The sequence below is a fragment of the Cervus elaphus genome, chromosome 12 (assembly GCF_910594005.1).
Source record: "Cervus elaphus chromosome 12, mCerEla1.1, whole genome shotgun sequence".
NCBI lineage: Eukaryota > Metazoa > Chordata > Mammalia > Artiodactyla > Cervidae > Cervus > Cervus elaphus.
The window spans coordinates 88,355,672-88,375,891 of NC_057826.1; the positions used below are offsets into that span (position 1 = coordinate 88,355,672).

Here is a 20,220-nt window from a genome sequence, read left to right on the forward strand (position 1 = left end):
GTCCACTGTAAAAAGAGCATAAATGAGTAAGCTTCTTGAGAACTAACACATCTATGACTTGAATTTTTTGCTAAACTTTTTATCACCCCCACTATCAAGATAGCCATCCCTTCTTTATCTCAGGACAGCCCAGGAGCTGTTTGGAATTCCTTCTTCAAAAGACCATCTCTTATCACTTACAACTGGCTCTTCAGGCCACAGGCCTCAGGGTTCATGGTTAGCAGAGATTTATAAAGACTATTCACTAATAGTAGTACTGGAACATGTGATAACCACAATTTTTCACCTTTGAAGTTGAGAATGTCCTGTAACTTAACTTTCACCCAGGGCTTCCCTGATGGCTCAGCGGGTAAAGAATCTGCTTGCAGTGCAGGAGACACAGGAGATGTGAATTCGATTACTGGGTTGGGACGATCCCCCGGAGAAGGGAAAGGCTACCCACTCCAGTATCCTAGCATGGAGAATTCCATGGACTGTATATGAGGTCCATGGACTGTATATGAGGTCGCAAAGAGTCAGACAAGACTGAGCAACTTTCACTTCACTACGTGGGAAAACAGATAAGCAATATGTATAAAACTGATGCTTACAAATATAATGTTAAGGCCCTAAAGTATTACGACGGATTGCGATTGTCTAAAATGAAATTAATACATAAATAACAAATAAGTGAACAAGTGCCCCCTGAACTTACAAGAGAACATGAGCAACGATAGCATCCACGTCAAACAAGGTATCCGTTGGGAATTCTCTCAGCGCTATGTTGCCCCTGCAAAGCATTACAGAAAGATTTCCTTAGCATTCAATTCACTTGTGGCTCTAACACACTGACTAGAAGTTCTTTGATGTTAGAACCTATGTCTTATCCACTGTCCGATGCGCATACCAGGGCACTGTCATAACACACTCAAATACTTACTAAACACACCTCACAGACAGGCTGACTTTGAAAAGCCTAGGCTCTGTGGTTGGCAAAAAGACTGGGAAAAAACCTGAGTCCCAGCCAAGGCTTCCTCCCAGTCTCCCAGTCTCCCAGCATACACAGATGCCCCACATGGGCTGGGAAGGAGGCAAGCGAAGAGACAAAGAAGGGTCCTCAGCAGCAGGCCCCAGAGGAGAAAGGACCTCTCCCCACTTCTAGGCCAAATCCCAAGAGCTTGCTGACTCAGATTAGCAGACCCCAGGATGGAGAAATCTATAACCTGGAAATCTGTAGATCCCTCAAAAATAAAGTAGTAAGACATTTATTTCACACCTGACCTGACATATCTACTTAGAACATTAAATATGCTAAGTGCTTACTTACCAGGCATTTGCAGTCAAAGCTTACATAAGATTCTCATATAATATCCAAAACAACCCTGATACTTAAGTATCATTCTCCTTAATCTATAGATTAGGAAGCCAAAGTGGAGGTAACAAATCTATTACTTAGACTTTTTGCTAAGCTTCATATGATCCCCACTACACAGAGCCTCCTTCTGGCTTTGTGACATTTTGTATACTTGAATTTTATCAAGGTATAGCTTTAAATTTACCCATCCCAGTGAGAAAAAAAACTAGTTTACCTGAATAAATATGCTTTCATCAAATCCTTTTCACTTCCACAGTATCTGGATGTTTCTTCTGTGACACAATTAACCTTTAAAAGATTATATTTAACACTTAAGAGTATAGAGCAAATGGCAGAGTTTCTTGGTTAGGGAAACACAAAGGAAAATTAAACACTGCAGTGTATCTCCAGATCACATTTCTTATTTTACTTTTTTTCCAATTTGTATGCAATAACTGCTCACTTATTCAAGTGCTGGAGGTAACCCAGAGAAAGGAACCCGGAAAAAGGTTTCTATACCAAAAGTTATATTAAATCATACCTAATTCAGTTCAATCTTATGAAGGAAGTAGGAAGTAATGAAGTAGAAAGGGAAGGAAACAATAAAGGCAAGACAAAAAAATCATGGGCAAAAGTCAGGAAACAGAGAAGTGAATGTTAAGTTGGAACCACGGAGCATCTCAGTAGCTGGAACACAGGTATAACAGATACTGCTGGTTCCCCAACCCAAATCCATCCCACTCTTTTTGCTTCACTAACAGAATGTCACTAATAGCAAGTATCCCCATTAAAAGACTTTTCCAGACTCCCCCAACAGCTAAGGATCGCTAAATAATGTTAGGAGAAGTCACAGGTTTGGAATTCCTAGAAGGGTCTTAAAGGGGGGTTGTCTGGTACTCATGGTCCTCCCACTCCTTGCTGACAAAGGAAAAAAACCTAACAAGATAGGTAGGCAGCAGCAGTCATCATGGACCATAAGGCATCCTTAAACGAGAGACCCTTGCTAAGGATGGTGAAACAGGAAGAATGAGTCTGAGTCCCTGATGATTTTAGAGCAGCCACAACACTCTTGATAGCTTACAATGAGGACCCTATGTGAAAAACACGAGGATGATTCTGGCAGCAACATGCAGATGAAATGGAAGGCACGAGAGCACAAAGGCAAGGAAGCCAGCTGACAGAATTATCACACCAGTACAGGTCAAAGCTCCCCTCATAGCTCTGTCGGTAAAGAATCTGCCTGCAATGCTGGAGACCTGGGTTCGATTCCTGGGTCAGGAAGATCCTCTGGAGAAGGAAATGGCAACCCACTCCAGTATTCTTGCCTGGAGAATCCCAAAGACAGAGGAGCCTGGCAGGCCACAGCCCATGGGGTTGCAAGAGTCGGATACGACTTAGCGACACCACCACCACCACCACAGGTCATGAAGGGCTTCCCTGTGGCTCAAACTGTAAAGAATCCATCTGCAATGTGGGAGACTGGGTTGGATCCCTGGGGCAGGAAGATCCCCTAGAGGAGGGCATGGCAACCCACTCCAGTATTCATGTCTGGAGAATCCCATGGACAGAGGAGCCTGGAGGGCTACAGTCCATAGGGTTGCAAGGAGTGGGACACCATTGAGCGACTAACACTTTCACTTTCACAGGTCAAGGATGACGAGGGCCTGAGGTAAAGCAGAAAAGGTCGGAAGAGATTCAAGAGACTTTTCACAAGCACAGAAAGTAAAACTAAGATGACTGAGCATATAACATGCAGCATGGGACATAGAGGGGAAGGAAAGAGAGAGAATGAAGAGGTTGTCAGACAGGGCAAGTGGGCTGCCAGCAACATAACTTACCAAAATCAAGGTTGGAAGAACAGTTAGTATTTTGTTTTGGATTTTGTTAAATTTGCATTTTGTTTTCTTTTTGAATGGGTTTTTCTTGTTTTTGGTTTTTGTTTTCAGGTTAACTTTAATGGAGTTCGAGGAAGTACACTAACAAGTGGAAAAGCCACATTTGTTTTATTTTTTAAACAGCTACTAAAAGAGAACTGATACCCAGAAAAGATATGAGGAATAGAGAACCAGAATTAAAAGTCAGAGTATAGTCATAACCAAAAGCCATGAATTTTACTGTAATTAAAAAAAATTTTTTTAAGTCAGAGCATAGAGGATGGTTGATATTATGATAACAGATTTGTCCCTTCATTCACTCAAAACACGTTTGAACACCTATCATATGCTAGTCACTATTCTCTTCATTGGCAGCACAGTTAGGTTCCAAATTAAAATCTTTCTCTTTAGAACTTATATTCTAAAAGCAGAGACAGACCATTTAAAAACTAAATAATATGTAATATTAAGTACTATGAGGGGAAAAAAAACTTACTACAGGGATAGTGTATGACAGAACGTTTTAGGTAAGTCATCAAAGAAGGCTTCTCTGAGGAGGTAACATGTGAACAAAGAACTGAAGTAACGGAGTGATGCATGCAAATATATAAGTATGTGAAAGAGATGAAGGGGAAATACCTGCAAAGGCCTTATGGAAATACACATCTAGCAGGTTCAAGTAACAAAAAGACAACTAGCAAGTGTCAGGAACAAACTGAGGAAGGTGGAGGAACAGAAAGTGAGATAAGAGGAAGTCAGTATCCAAAGAGGAGTTTTGATTTTAACATAACTGTAATGGGAAGCCTTTCTGAGATCTGATACATGTGGAAAAGGGTTTGGTGAGACAAAAGTGAAAGAAGAAAGACCAAACAGGCAGCTGTTGTGGTTTCCCAGAGGAGAAGTGAGGAAGTTTGGACAAGATACTGGAAATGAAGAACCAGAAGTGGTCAAATATGCATGGTTTTAATAGTAGAACCTGAGTGAAAGTGAAAGTCACTCAGTTGTGTCCGACTCTTTGCAACCCTATGAACTGTACAGTCCATGGAATTCTCCAGCCCAGAATACTGAAGTGGGCAGCCTTTCCCTTCTCCAGGGGATCTTCCCAACCCAGGGATCGAACCCAGGTCTCTCACATTGTAGCCAGATTCTTTACCAGCTAAGCCACCAGGGAAGCCCAAGAATACTGGAGTGGGTAGCCTATCCCCTCTCCAGCGGATCTTCCTGACCCAGGAATTGAAACTGGGGTCTCCTGCATTACAGGCAGATTCTTTACCAGTTGAGCTACCAGGGAAGTAGAACCTGAAGGACTTATTAATGGATTGGTTATGACAGAAAAAAAGATGACCCAAAGGTTTTTTTGTTTTTAAATCTACATTGATAAAGTAATATAGTCACACCAGCTTTCTTTTGGTTATTATTTGCATGATATAGTATTTTTCCTTCATTTACTTTGAGAGTTTCTAAAGCCTTAAAGATGCATTTCTAAATATCTTACAATTGGGTTTGGTTATTGTTCCCAGCCTGACAATCGTTTCCTTAACTGGAACATTTAGTCCATTTATAATTTAGTGTTTTCTTCATCTACATCTGCCTAAAGAAATCTTAACTTCTGAAGACAATCTCAAAATGCTACTTTTTGTGAAGTCTTTCCCAATACCATAATATGACGTCCACTTCGATAATCATGTAAGATTTCTTTCTTTTAAACCTCTATAGCATTATATTTGTACCTCTTATATGACCAAGTTCTGCCAGTTATTAACATGGTCTGCAGGAATTCTCTGGCAGTACAGTGGTTGGGACTCCAAGCTTTCACTGCCAAGGGCCCAGATTCAATCCTTGGTCAGGGAGCTAAGATTCCCAAAGGTGTGCAGTGTAACTAAAAAAAGGGGGGGGGGGTGGTCTGTGAATGTGTTTTGGATATCTACTCTCCAAAGAAAAAGTCTGGGATCTTAGTCATTTTTCTATCTTGAGAAATGGAGTATTTCCTGCCATATCAGTAAACAAAGGATGTCACGGTCATCAGCGATTGCAGCCACCACCGAAGGTCAGCCCTGAGAAAACTCAGGATGTGAAAATATAGGATACTGGTACCAGATAACAGAGGTACACATATCAAAAGAATGATTTTAGTGAGCCCAGACTCTTGCATATTCCTATACACAGAAAAGCGCTAAATTCCTTAACTTGAGATACCTGGCTTTCCTTTAATTAACAGCAATCAGTTTGAGATTCGGACTAGTGCCCTTTTTTGGAAAACTTCTACATAATCTGATTGATCCCGTCACCTCCTCAGAGCTGTTCTCTCAGGGTTACTTGAGGTGCTGGTTCCTGGGTTTTAAGTCCCAAAAATTCCGTCCTAAGAAAACATAACTCTCAACTTTTAGGTTGTGAATATTTTTTAAGTCTATAATCCAATAAGAGACTAAATAATATGTAAGCTTGTTTGAATCTCATAAACAGTACTGAGTATGTACTATGTACCAGGGACTGAGCTAGGTACTCAAGGTCTAGGTCTGTCTCTTTCAAGACAGGTCTATCTCTTTCACCATAGTTTCCTTTCCACATAACTTAGAGTCCTCAACTGTAAAAGGTTTATGAACTGTTAGTTCATAAAGGTGATCTTTAGGCATGAACCTTCATTTTCTACTCCAGTTAGCAGACACATAGTTACTAGTCATTAGTTTACTGACTGCTAGATAAACAGTGTGATTATCCCTTTCGAGTGTCATACCAACCCAACCTAGTATTTTATTTCTAAATCTCAATTTTTATTCAAAGCTTGAGCACCATTATCATTCTAGAGCATAAACTGGTTCACAGTTAATGGAGATCCTGAGACCTCTATACAAAGAGAACTGACATTTTAAAAAAAGATTTTTTTTAAGGTATATACACGCATGCTTAGGCAGTCGTGTCCAATTCTTCGTGATCTTGGACTACAGACCATCAGGCTCCTCTGTCTACAGGATTTTTCTGGCAAGAATACTGCAGTGGGTTGCCATTTCCTTCTCCAAGGAATATAACTATGACATAATAAGAAATATACATTTGGCCTCTACCCCTCGTTCCTGACACAGAGCTTCTGGTGGTGGTTATGGTGGTTTAGTTGCTAAGTCATGTCTGATGCTTGCAACCCCATGGACTGTATCCCACCAGGCTCCTCTGTCCATGGGATTTCCCAGGCAAAAATACTGGTGTGGACGACCATTTCCTCCTCCAGGGGATGTTCTTGACCCAGGTCTCCTGCATTGCAGCAGTCTTCTGCATTGTAGGCATATTCTTTACTGACTGAGCCACCAGGGAAGCACCTAAAACCCGGTAATTTCCTGAATGATGGAGTGGTAGGAGTATCTATTATTCTAATATTTGGTCTTTTAACCCCAAATGTAAGAGTTTCTAAAAGTCTTGGAATCTCTGGTAGTGATAAGAGTGTCTGTCTGTATCCAAATGAAATGACTGGCAGTTGGGGCCCCTAGATAGCTTCAGGAAGGGGGCTGGTTGCCAGAAAAAGGCAAGATTAGAGAGTGGTGACTTTCAGCCCCACTTCCCAGCTCCTGCACTTGAGACTCGTCCAGATCTCGCCCATGCATTTCCTCCTGGCCGTTCCTGAGATATCCTTTATAAGAAGCCCGTAACAGTTAAGAAAAGTCTTTCCCTGAGTTCTGTGAGTCATGGTAGCCAATTATGGACCCTGAGGAGGGGGTTGTGAGAACCCCCATTTGTAGCCAAGTTCTCCAGAAGTCGTAGGAAACCTGGGGATCTTCTCACTCCCTGTGACTGGGATCTGAAGTGAGGGCAGTCTCACAGGACTGTACGCTCCCCTGAGGCGTCTGTACTAACTCTGGGCTGTTGGTGTCAGAACTGCTTGGTGTGGAAAACACACACATTTGGCGTCAGAAGTGTTCTCTGGTGAGAGTGAACAGTTTCCCTTTAAAAGTCACAGTCAGGTAACTTGTCTGTGTTTCCTGCCCTGGGAACTCAAGCTGCAGGGATCAAGAGACACAGGAGCCATCTCTCAAAGGAGGAAGGTTAATGAACTAGAAAAGAATAAATGTACACAGAAAGTCAGGGAGACACTAATCTGAAAGAATTTAATAATCACTGGGTTATTAATCATTCCACTTTCCGAGGTACAAATTCTAAGTTTAAACTAAATGAAAGGTTCATGAAGCTATTTAAACCATGATGCATCTAGAAATTTTCCATAATACTCCACAGCAAGTTTGAACACTTTGAGAAATTAAATATGTAATTTCAAATTAGGCTGTCTTAAAGTTTTTCTAAAAATAAATATGATAACCACAACATAAGCAATTATAAAGACAGAATATGAAAGAAAAAACAAAAACACACATTTCAATAACTTCAATTCTGGTTCCTCAGTTTGTGCTAATAGAAATGTTTTAATAGTTATGACTATCTATTATGATATATTTCTCAGGCAAAATTTAAAAAGCCTATATAGAAGACTGAAAAAATGACACTATAGCTTCAATAGAATGGTTTACAAAATAAAGCTCTAAGAATTTTAAATAGCTTTTTCCCCTGTATTGCCACTAATTTGTATAACAATTTGGAACCATCTATATTTCTGCTTATTCTTATGAAAAAAAGATAGAAAAAATATTTTTCCAGTTTGAAAAAGATGTGAAACAACACATTATTTTTAGACACTAAGTCTTAGGTCACACAGCTGTAAACTGTTTGCCACTAATCATCTATTAATAAAAATATGTTTTTACCTTTGCTACTGAAATTCCATAGTCCTGGAGAGGTTTAGCAGCCTCATTCAGTTCTTCAAGAAACATAGAAGTTCTTAGAGACTCTAAAATAAGAAATGTTTTATGAATGTTTTATGACTTGCCCCTTAGGAAAAATGAATTTTTAAAATTAAAGCCCAAAGCTGCAAACTGCAAAAGAAATATATTAGTTTGCCCAACTACTATGCAACAAGTGACTAAACAAACCAAATTACATATTTTTGTACCCTAATTCCTATTGCCTCATTATTCTTATGTCTAATATTTTTATCATGAAATACTTTCATTTTGTGACCTTAAGAGCTTTATGAACATAAAGTAGATAAATAAATGTTTAATTTAAATGGAACAGTTGTCATTATTTTTCCAAGTTTAATATTATATACACAACATACATGTACAAAAATTTCAAAATGATTTTAACATACCATTTTCAAATCCTAATTATAATAAAGTATTAGTCGCTCAGTCGTGCCTGACTTTTTGTGACCCTATGGACTGTAGCCTACCAGGCTCCTCTGTCCATGGAATTCTCTAGGCAAGGATACTGGAGTGGGTTGCCATTCCCTTCTCCAGGAGATCTTCCAGACCTGAGGTTCGAATCCAGGTCTCCTGCATTGGAGGCAGACTCTTTACCTTCTAAGCCACCAGAGAGCCCTATAAGGGAGCCAACAAATATGTGAATTCACTTCACTTACTAATTCCAAGAATAGTATTTTTTAAGGCATGAGAAATTTTAATGGAACCATGACAATGATCAGTTATGTTCAATAGTTGTATTAATTAATTCAGTATAATTAATAGTATGGTTAAAGCAGAGTATTAAACTTAAGCATTAGTATTACTATATCTAAAGTTTTAAAACACTTTAAAAATATTTTCATGCTAAAAATATCAAAATGTTTACTTTTAGAAATGGCGATGAAATGATATTACTCATAGCTAATTCTCACCTCGTATTTACTGTGGATTAGGGACATGAGCTAAGTCACTTAATCATCACAACAAATTTATAAAGCACACACTATTTCCTCATTATGGATGACAAAAAAGACACACGGAGAGATTAAATGACTTGACCCCAGTCACAAAACAGGTCAAGAAGCAAAGTCAGGATTCAAACCCAGGTAGGCATATCATAGTAGCAGCTTTAAAGCACATTTTATTAATCCTGACAGTGAGTTCTCCCTGAGCATAATGATTAAACAACAATAGAAACATCACAAAAATCACATTAAAATATAAAAAATACTTACCAGCTTGACAAAAATAAACTAAGGTGGCTTTTCCTGGTTGCAATGTCCTGAAGAATTTCTGAGGACTCAGCTCTGGAGAGTCTACTGCTGATGTATAAAAAATGCACATCATGACAAAAGAGATGCCAGCTCTAAACACACTGAAACTGGAAGACATCATCAGCCGTGGCTGTATGTGGATGGGAGAATCTGTTTTCTTCACTGCTGTGTTCTGTTGCCCAAGACAATACCTGGCAGGGGTAGGTATTCGACAAAGTTGTGCCCCAGGAATTTGTTAAATGAATGAATGAAGTAAAATCTGTAAAAAGAATAATATAAGAAATTCGTCTCAGGTTTGATTTTGATAATACTTTACTATTTCCTTCTAGTACAAATGTGAGAGGGGATGATATATAATGACACTGATTTGATAATACTATTAATTTTTGATACAAAAGATATCAAAGATATCTGGAAAACACAATACTAAGTATATTGTGTTTAATAGCTATTTACTGGTGTGTGTGTGTGCTCAGCTGTGTCTGACTCTTTGCGAACCTTTGAACTGTATAGTCCACTAGACTCCTCTCTCCATGGGATTCTTCAGGCAAGAATACTGGAGTGGGGTGCCATTTCCTCCTCCAGGGGATCTTCTCGACTTCAGGGATCAAATCTGAGTCTCCTGCATCTCCTGCATTGCAGGTGGATTCTTTACCACTGAACCATCAGGGAAGCCCCACTTACTGGTGTATGTTAAGCCATCATTTCTAAGGATTCTAAAATTAATTCTCAAACATTATTCAACCCACTTTTTTTAAACAGGGCATTTAGTCATTCTCTACCTAGAGTGGATTTACAATTAATACCCAAATAGCAATTAAAACCACTAACATGAAAATGAGATCCAAAATATATGTCTACATTATTTTTACTTTAAATCCTCTAGCATAGGGGTCCCCAATCTCTAGGATCTAATGCCTGATGATCTGAGGTGGAGCTGATATAATAATAATAGAAATAAAGTGCATAATAAATGTAATACATTTGAATCATCTTGAAACCACCCTTCCTGCCCCCCACCCCCATACATGGAAAACCTGTTTTCCACAAAACTGGTCCCTGGCACCAAAAAAGTTGGGGCCACCTACCTTAGAGGATATCTACTGAAACTATTTAAGAGCATTCCTTCCAAATATACATTTAGTAATTTTTGATGGATTTAAACAGTTTAGAAACGCAAATAGCTCTTTCAACTCATATTTTAATTCAGTTCTATCTTCTGAATGCAGATTTAGCCTATATACCATCTTCTCATCTTCTTTCATGTTGTACTGACTCCCATGCTGTCCACTGTGTCCACTCTCAGTTCTCTCTGCTACTTTCAAATTTCTTTTGCACAATTTCTTCTTTCAGGAAGCTTTTCTACTGCTGATATATATTATCTACATTTAAAAGAAGATAGTTTGGGAAAATTAGTTTTTATATTAAACATAGTACTTTTAGAAAGTAAAGCTACACCAACAGGTATAGGTGAGAATTTTAATTTTAATTTCAAATAGATTCCTTATCTTTTAAGCAAAAGATCACTATGTCAAAACAGGAGACAGGAAAAAAAAGTAGCAAGAATTACTCATAAGGATAGAAGTGGAACTTTTCAGTAAAGAATGAAGAGATGAAAGAATGAAAAACTTAGGGAAAAAAATCATACTAAATTAGACATTTATCATTTCAGTGGTCATGAAGACCATTTACTCTTCAATTTAACATTTCAGGGGTAATGAGAAACAATTTAGTTCTTCAATTTACAACAGAGCTGATAAACTGAAACTCCATATACCTTGCTCTTTCAACACTATAAGCACAGAAGGCTGTCTCACCAACAGTTTAACAGCTACTGTACAATACGCCTGGCTTTCTCTTCTTCTGTCACAGTCACTGAAAACACTCAGATGGTGGCTGTTTGTCAGCACAGGTCTCAGATGGGGTGCAGCCCAGAGAACCCCCAGGTGGTATGCAATGAATATATGACATAGGAAGAAATAAACTTTGTTGTCTTAAACCACTGAGACTGGTGTGGCAGGGGGTGGATTACTGCAGCATAATCTAGTTTATCTTCACCGGTATACAAATTACAAGTGAGGTGCTGCCTTAACAAGAACCCCACACATAGGCTCAGGGGCCAAGCACAGGAAAAAAGACTACTCATGGAAACTCTTTCTCTTCAAGGAAACACAGAGACAGGACCTCAACAAATGTTTCGTGTTAAGAAATAACAAAACATTTGATGTAACTGTCGCTACAATAATTTGGAAGTGAGAAGTATCTAATGAATTAATGAGCATGTAGCTAGGTTCATGTGTCTAAAGAACTTATTGATGGCCCTAAGAGAAGAGGCTGGAAGACAAGATGAGTCGTATGTGATAGTTGCTGTTGATTGTGTTTAACAAGGAAATAAAAGAAAGGCATTCAAAGAAGCACCACCATCTAAAAGACTAGCTGTTCCAAACTTAAAACAATCCCTAAGTCCCCACCTTTGCAGGGTACAGGAAACACTGACAAAACTGCTCAGCTGCAGAAAAAAGCCATATTCTCCAAAGTTCAACTCAGATGTGGCCAAAGATGATAAAAATTGAAGGAACCCTTGCAAGCCAAAGCCAAGGACCATAAAGAACTATGCTCGAGGGCATGTGCTAGAATATTAACTGTTTGTCACTGGTCTACAGGAGAAGGCAATGGCACCCCACTCCAGTCCTCTTGCCTGGAAAATCCCATGGACGGAGGAGCCCGGTAGGCTGCAGTCCATGGGGTCCAAAGAGTCAGACACGACTAAGCAACTTCACTTTCACTTTTCACTTTCATGCATTGGAGAAGGAAATGGCAACCCACTCCAGTGTTCTTGCCTGGAGAATCCCGGGGACAGAGGAACCTGGTGTGCAGCCGTTTATGGGGTCACAGAGTCAGACACGACTGAAGCGACTTATCAGCAGCACTGGTCTACAATAATGAGAAAAACACAGAAATTGACTATAAATGTTTAGCAGCTAAATTTGTGGGCTAGTCAAATGTTAACTAGTCATTTGATATGCTTTTTTATTTCATTTTTCTTATACTTTGAGCTCTAGCAACATCCGTCCAGCAAGGTTCCAAATCGCTACAGTTCAGTGTCTGGTTTATGTCTTCCATGCTTCTCCTCTTCAAATATTATTCATAAGAACATGTATTGTAGCTATATGTCCCTACAACTACTCTATGAATTCAACAGTGTAAGGGAAATGGATAATTTATGAAGTCCAGAGATCATGGCTACTAAGCAATACTCAGAGATCCCAGACTTTGAGCTTGACACAGTGACTGAATGCCAAGTTAGGGGTCATCTCTGCAGGGAAGAGCCAAGGATGAAGAACATACAGGAAGAAGAATATAGTTGTGTTTAGTCACTAAGTCGTGCCTGACTCTTTGTGACCCCATAGACTGTAGCCTGCCAGGCTCCTCTATCCATGGGACTTCCCAGGAAAGAAGACTGGAGTAGGTTGCCACTTCCTTCTCCAGGGAATTTTCCTGACCCAGGGATTGAACCCACGTCTCCTGCATCAGCAGGTGCATTCTTTGAAGTACATATAGGAAGGAGACTATCTACTCACAAAAAGGGGAGAGTGTCCAAATGTTCCTAGGTCTCTACACATGTTAAAATTCTGCTTCCCCACTTCCTTGAGTTACATATGGCCATGACTTGATTTGGCCAATGAAATGTGCAAAGTATCATATGTAACTTCCAAAAGCTTTTAAAAGTCAATGTGTATGTGTCATAATACACTTTGTCTCTGCCACAATGATTGAAAACACTCAAACTGTTGAACCAAGTCTCAGGAAGAGGGCAACATGGGACAAGGCTCCCAGCCTACCAGTGTTAACATAAAATAAACATCTTGCTTTAAACTTCTAAAGATTTAGGGTTGTTATTACACTATTTCCCAACCTAGCCCTATTTGTTTTAGTAACAGCTAAGAAGAGAGTGACTTGAACATAAACACATATCCTAGATTTTAAAGGAACATATTTCAAAGAATTCACAAGAAATTGACCCAATTTCACTTTAGGAAGATTTTAAAAGGGAAGAGGACTCTAAAATGCAACTGACTGTTACCACAACCAGTGCCAATATGAAAAGAAAATGAACTCATGTGCAAATATTTGCCATGTGCAATGTGCAATGTGCAATGTGCCATGTGCAAATACCTCCCCACAAAGTGCAGACTCAACCTTTCCACCTGGAAAGAGCCCTCAGTTCTTCAATACGATGCTCCTGGCTGAATAATCAGAGTTAGTATGTAAGATATAACTTCTGCTTCATCCCTAAACTCTAAACAAGTATGCATGCACAGGTCATTTAAAAGTTGGGGAAAAGTGTGTGACATTTAACCAAGGACAAATAGAGGATGACAAACACTGTAAGAACGGATGCATGAAGTTTTAGTACAAAAAGGGCTAAAGCTTGTAAATAAAATGTTAACAGCAACAAAAGTTTGTTTTGCTCAGCACCAGAATTCTGAGAAAGGAGGAGGAAGTACCTCAGGAGAAAAACACTGATCCTCCTGCTAGTGAGAGGAGTGGACAAGGATTTGCCCTTCTGTGCAGATGGAGCAGCTGGTGGCCCTCTTCAGTTGGAGCAATCTCATTTGGGAACTGGGTCCTATAAATAACAACACTTGGCAAACAATTCTTCTGCTTTCAAATGTTTGAAAGACCACTGTGCTAATCTCCTCTCCCAAAACAACAATATTCAATCATTGTGCATCAGGGACACATTTCAAATTTTAGGTTTTCCAGGCACAAGCTTTTCTAGAAGACCGTTGGTTAGTTTCCTCTGTAAAGGCCTAAATTCCCCTTATCATTAAACATAAAACTAACGGTTTCCGCTTTTGAGAAAGAGGAAATCAGTAACTCTAAACATTAAACAAAATACACCAAAATCTGCAGGCATCATTCTCTGGGAAAAGCCATACTTCATATTCTGCAACAAATGGGGCATATAGTACTTGCAAAGTTCCTGTAAGAACATCCTGTCAAAAATTATCTTTCTTAAAGTTTAACAGTGCTATTGGAGAACAGAACCTGTTCACTGAATCAGCCTCCAATAAAATGCTGATTAGATCTCATAAATGATAAATCTCACAGTTTATCATTTATGACCCAAAGGAGGCAATAAAAGGAGTCAACACCTCTCCACTTAAAGAGTTTCCCTGAGGGAGTGAGGCAAATCTTCTATCTACACCTCCCCATATACATGCCCCCAAAAAGGAAGGAGAAAAAGGTGACTATCCAGATTTCCTATGACTCTGAAATTTAAAAAAAAAAAAAAATCTCACAAGTAAAGATGTGAAATGAGCATGTGTGTGCGTGCTCAGTTGTGTCCAACTCTTTGCAACGCCATGGACTGTAGCCCACCAGGCTGCTCTATCCAAGGAATTCTCCAGGCAAGAATACTGGAGTGGGTTGCCATTCTCTTCTCCAGGGGATCTTCCCGACTCAGGAATCAAACTTGCGTCTCCTGTTTCTATAGCGTCGGCAGGAAGACTCTTTACCACTGAGCTGCCTGGGAAGCCCATGTGTGGTTTACTCTCACTTTGAGTAGAGAATTTTGGGAAAAAAGAAAAACCCCTTCATGGAGAAAATCTATTCATGACCTGATTCACTGATTATAAAACATGCAAAAATAAAACATGCCAGAAAATAAGTGGCTTTCCCGATTTGGCAACTGTTTAAAAGCACATAACTCTGAATCCATGCTTAACTGATGTGCTTAAGCACATAACTGCAATCAGTTAATTCACTGGGGCGAGGAGCTCTCTGAACCCTTTCAAATCAGTGTACTGTCCTAACCACATTCTCTATGAATCTATGAGGCAAATGCCTTAAGCTGCAAAAAAAAAAAAAATAATAATAAAACAACCACCAAGATCCTTCTGCAGAGCACTGATGTTGGATTAGGCCTGTGAACTTCTCCAAGTTTGCCTACTGCAGGCTGGCTGCACAGGACAACCTGCTCAGCTGAGTGTTCCAACTGACGGATCTTCACAGAACAGTACCAGACCTCAACATCCATCAGTTTGTCCGCACACCCTATACAGAACCCAAAACACAGCAGCATGTGCTGCCTGGCTGAACTACTGTCCCAGTCTGGAGACGTTTACCTTCGCTGTGAATCTCTTAGCTAGGAAAGAGGGCAGCAACACGCTTCTTAAGATGGTGAGTTAGGAAAGGCTGAGTCTTAGCTACAGAAATAAATGTAGCAGTGGCTTTCACACGGATACTTAAATAACGATGCGCCACCCATCCTAAGGGGAACACAAATGATTCTCTCATCGTTTTGCCCTACTTGGCTCATTTTGTTACCAAACAACTCTGAGCCCTAGATAGAGCACAACCACCCACCCACACACAGGTCCAGATCTTTGAAGGAATACATCTGGAATTCAAGAAGCACAGACCCTTCCCCTTTTCCTCTCCAGACATCCATCAAATACTTAAAATTCTGATTCTCTCGTTTTGCCTAACAACGCTCACAGCATCTTCCCAAATTCTAAGTTTTAAATGCCCACTTTCTCCCTACTCAGAGACGGCTTCCATACCCATCCCATTCTCTTTCCACTCTCTTCTGGAACATGTCCTGAGGGAGGGAAAGGTCTCTTACTTAGATCTTCCGTTCAGCCTTCGTCTCATTCCTTGCCCTCTCCCCACAAAGAGCTCACGTTTTATAGGCGCTCACGCTAGGGAAAAAGAAGAAAACAAAACGTCCCTGAGAAGCATCCAGGTGAGGCCCTATTTAAGCCAAACTCCACAGCCGGGTGGTGCGGTCGTTGCTGAGGGAGACCCACCAGGTCCGAATGCCGGCAAGCATCCCTGCTTGCAGACACCATAGCCCTCGTCTCCAGGACCCGCGCTGCCACCTACGTACCCGAGACCTGAGGACAAGACTTGCCGGCTGGGATCTGGTCTGCGGACCGACAGTTCTCTCCACGTGAAGGATGAGAGCCAGAAGGCGAGGCCGTGCTTTGCCTGCCCAGTAACCGCGAACCGCTCCCCCTACCTGCGAGTTCGCTGTCCTCCCGCCTCCGCAGCAGCAGCCTGCACCGCTCGTCTGAGTCGTACCGCTGGGCAAAAAACAACCCACGAGGCTCCTCCCTGTCATCGTGGGCCTTACGTGCGGCCTCTCCAGCCAATGGGAAGCGCAGGGGGCGGGCAAGAGCCACCCCGGTGACAGGCGACGTCTAGCCCGCCCGCCAGCGCGAGTAGGCCGTGCAGTAGTTGGGCCAATCCGCAGCGTGGTTGGGGAAAGAACGGGAGGGAGCAAGCGGGGAAAGCGAACGCCCAATCAGGTCGTGGGGTCCCTGAGCGACGGGTCCTGTGGCCTGTGGTCTTCCGAGCGCGGCGCCCAGGGGGCGTGCCCTCCTGGGCCAATCGGCTGGAGCCCAAGGTGCGGAGCGAGCGCCTCAAATGCTCGGGTTTCTCAGCTGATTGTCTCCAGCCGAGAGTTGTTTTTTGCATCTACCAAGCCGAGCCGGAGCAGGAGGAGCCGAGACCCCTGGGGGTGGGGGGGGCGGGGAGAGGAGGCGGGGTCCGAGGAGCCGCGGCTGCTCTCCGCGGGGCTCTGGGTCCTGTCACGGCGCTTCCTGGGGTTGGAGGTTGGGGGGGGTGGGGGGTCAGGGGGACATCCTTCTCCCCCTCGACGGCGGCTCCGAGTCCGGCCCCTTCCTTCCCGCGCTCTTTCGCCCGCCCCGCAGCCCCCTCATGAGGGTGTCCGTGCCGGGTCCGGCGGCCGGCCGCGAGCCCTCGACGCCCGGCGGGGGCGGCGGAGACGCCGTCGCTGCCGCCTCAGGCGCCGCGGTGCCTGGCTCGGTGCAGTTGGCGCTGAGCATCCTGCACGCCCTGCTCTACGCCGCGCTCTTCGCCTTTGCCTACCTGCAGCTGTGGCGGCTGCTCCTATACCGCGAGCGGCGGCTGAGTTACCAGAGCCTCTGTCTCTTCCTCTGTCTCCTGTGGGCAGCGCTCAGGACCACCCTCTTCTCCGCCGCCTTCTCGCTCAGCGGCTCCTTGCCCCTGCTCCGGCCGCCCGCTCACCTGCACTTCTTCCCCCACTGGCTGCTCTACTGCTTCCCCTCCTGTCTCCAGTTCTCCACGCTCTGTCTCCTCAACCTCTACCTGGCGGAGGTAAGGCGGGAGGACCGGCACGCGGGGCCGGGCGGGAGAGTGGGGCCGCCGCGTTTCACTCGGGCTGAGGATCGGTGGCGGCTTGCGGGGGGGTGGGGTGCGGACCGGCAGAAGCGGACCCGAGAGCAGCCCGGGGAAACTGAGGCACGCCTGGAGTGTGCGCCAGGTTTCTGGCCCTAAACTTAAGCAGCCTATTGACTCGACTACTGAGGGGCTTGGGGAGTTGGGGGGCGAGGAGGGGGTGGTGGTGAGTGAGAGTGTGTGTTCAGACAACTTGAAACAGCAGGACCAGCCTTTGTTTGGCGTCCTGGCCCTTGTAAGCGAAGGTGTCGGTGGCACCGACAAAGTGGCATCGCAAGAAGTGGCAGCCGGGGTAGCTCTGCCGAAGCTGGACTGTGTTGAGAGAGGTTGGATGCTGAGGTAGCAGCAGCTCTGCTGAGGCTGGACTGCTGCCAGCCATTACGTCACCAGGCAGAGCTGTTCCTCTGCTATTGTTACTGCGTTTCTTTTATTAGAAGCTTCTATTCCCTCCTGCATCTCCTTTCCCTGGGCTCGATAAGCTTCACACAGATTCCGTTCGATAGTTCCCCGGCGGGGTTAATAATCAGTAACCAATCCCGAGGGTCAGTATAAAGACCTCCGTAAAGCCCCGAGTGTGTTTGCCCCAGTGGCTTCATGCCTCGACTATTTATTCTACCTCCTAAAGCCTAGTCTTTTTTATTTTTTCCAGCTAATTAAGAGAAAATACTAGTTTAACCTGCGCCTATTGCAGAAACAAACCACCAAACTGTTTTTGCAATAACTTGCTTAATAGCTGGCACCTAATCACACCCCCTTTCTCTTTTATGAGGAATTGCTGGTTGGTTTGCATTGTTCTGCAGCGCTTAGGCATTTGACCCATTTCAAACAGGTTTGAGAGTGTAAGTTTATCAATCATGTGTGCCAGTTAGTGGTATTTAAGCCAAGGAATTTTGAGAATTACCAAAAAAAAAAAAAAACACACACACACAACTCCCCACTCCCCTCCCCCCCCCCCCCCGCAAAAAAAAAAAAAAAAGCTTGAGGAGGGGAGGAAACAAGGTGACATCATATGCTTAATACTGACTAATATAGAACAATATTGGTCTATGCAGCTAATCCTCTCAAAGGCTTTTGGAGGTGATGAGAATTAACATGGTTCTGAGCAAAAGTATAAACATTTAAGGCAGATTGTGTGTTTGTATTTCCTGCGTAAACCAACTCTTCTCCAGTAATAGTTATGAAGTTGAATGCATAATTTTAAAAGCATAATCATAAATTCACCTTTTTACCACACTAAAAACAACAGTTAAGAATATGTAACAGAATTCCCAATCATTTGGAAGTCCAACCAATACGGTGACAAAAACCCAAACAGTAAGCAGAAATAAGAACATGGGTAAATAAATCAAATAAACATGTCATAGTCACATCGTTTATTTGCAGATGTTCTGATCTTCTGGTTGTTGCTTAAATTGTTACAATACTTCAGTCCTTTATAGTTAAGCTGATACACTGTGTTCTTCCTGGCAATTTCTGATACACTACCAACACATCTCATCACTAAAACTTTGCTCTAGCTTCAGATATAGTTTGCCTAAGCATGATTAGCAGTCCTTAAGCCCTGAGTATCAGATAATTTGGTTTTTCCCTATACCATTTTGACCAACAAAGTCATATTAATGACTCATTGTAAAACAGTTGGGCATTTCATAAGTAGCTAAACACTCTTTTTACTTTTTCTTGAAATATAACATATACCATAAAGTACATAAAGCTTACATATACAGCTAGGTGAAATTTTGCATATGCATACACTCATGTTACCACCACCCGGATTAAGATATGCATCATTTTCAGTGCCCTGGAGATCCCCTTGTACCTTCTCCCAGTCATACCTCTCACCCTAAGGTAAACACAAATTGACTAAACATTATCACAATAGGGAAAAAGCATCTATATTTAAGCTTGAAATTCTGAAAATATACTTCTACAGCATAAACTACACAATATCCAGATTGGATTTTCAGACTTTTGATTGCTGTTATTCCAAGCTAGTGAGGAGATACTTAAATGTCTAAAAGTCTTCCTATTAAATAGGATATTTAATTTCCTATTAAATAGATATCTTGTTTCTGTCATGTACTTTTTAAAAAAAAACAGCAAGGTTCTATTATCCTAGAAAACATAATTTGGAAAGAAGCTGGGCTAAAGTTTTTTTCCTTTTGGAGTGTCTCCTAGAAAGAGTGTAAGTTGTTTATCTATCCTTGTCTTTTTATAAAACAAACAATTTTAAGACACGTAACTATACTTAAAAGACATATTTTTACCTGTTTAAAAAGAGACATTTTTAACCAGAAATCATTTCCATATTCAATAGAAAAAATAAAAAGGAATCTGTGTTTAAAACAGTTCCGTTCAGTCACTCAGTTGTGTCTGACTCTTTGAGACCCCATGGACTACACCACACCAGTCTTCCCTGTCCATCACCAACTCCCAGAGCTTGCTCAAACTCATGTCCATTGAGTCAGTGATGTCATCCAACCATCTCATCCTCTGTCGTCCTCTTCTCCTCCTCAAATCTTTCCCACCATCAGGGTCTTTTCCAATGAGTTAGTTCTTCGCATCAGGTGGCCAAAGTATTGGAGCTTCAGCTTCAGTCCTTCCAATGAATATTCAGGACTGATTTCCTTCAGCATTGACGGTTTTGATCTCTCTGCAGTCCAAGGGACTGTCAAGAGTCTTCTTCAACACCACAATTCAAAAGCATCAATTCTTTGGTGCTCAGC

At 42.0% G+C, this 20,220-nt stretch overlaps 2 protein-coding genes across 5 annotated transcripts in view; one reads left to right on the forward strand and one right to left on the reverse strand.

Moving 5' to 3' along the window:
• Nucleotides 1-16,362, reverse strand: part of TXNDC16 (thioredoxin domain containing 16) — an 86,301-nt gene extending 69,939 nt beyond the window's left edge. The window contains exons 1-7 of one of the 4 annotated variants that reach the window (XM_043920762.1): nucleotides 16,293-16,362; nucleotides 13,774-13,895; nucleotides 10,542-10,647; nucleotides 9,227-9,524; nucleotides 7,953-8,035; nucleotides 1,569-1,642; nucleotides 695-769 (exon numbers count right to left, since the gene is read on the reverse strand). In XM_043920762.1, coding sequence (XP_043776697.1) covers nucleotides 695-769; nucleotides 1,569-1,642; nucleotides 7,953-8,035; nucleotides 9,227-9,386 — 392 coding nt within the window. In that variant the 5' untranslated portion in view covers nucleotides 9,387-9,524; nucleotides 10,542-10,647; nucleotides 13,774-13,895; nucleotides 16,293-16,362. The other 3 variants (XM_043920764.1, XM_043920763.1, XM_043920765.1) reach the window with 3 other exon arrangements.
• Nucleotides 16,363-16,872: 510 nt separating this feature from the next.
• GPR137C (G protein-coupled receptor 137C) overlaps nucleotides 16,873-20,220 on the forward strand; it is a 59,057-nt gene continuing 55,709 nt past the window's right edge. The window contains exon 1 of the mRNA XM_043921003.1: nucleotides 16,873-17,413. Within this exon, the coding sequence (XP_043776938.1) occupies nucleotides 16,994-17,413 (420 nt within the window). The 5' untranslated portion in view covers nucleotides 16,873-16,993. The remainder of the gene's footprint in view (nucleotides 17,414-20,220) is intronic.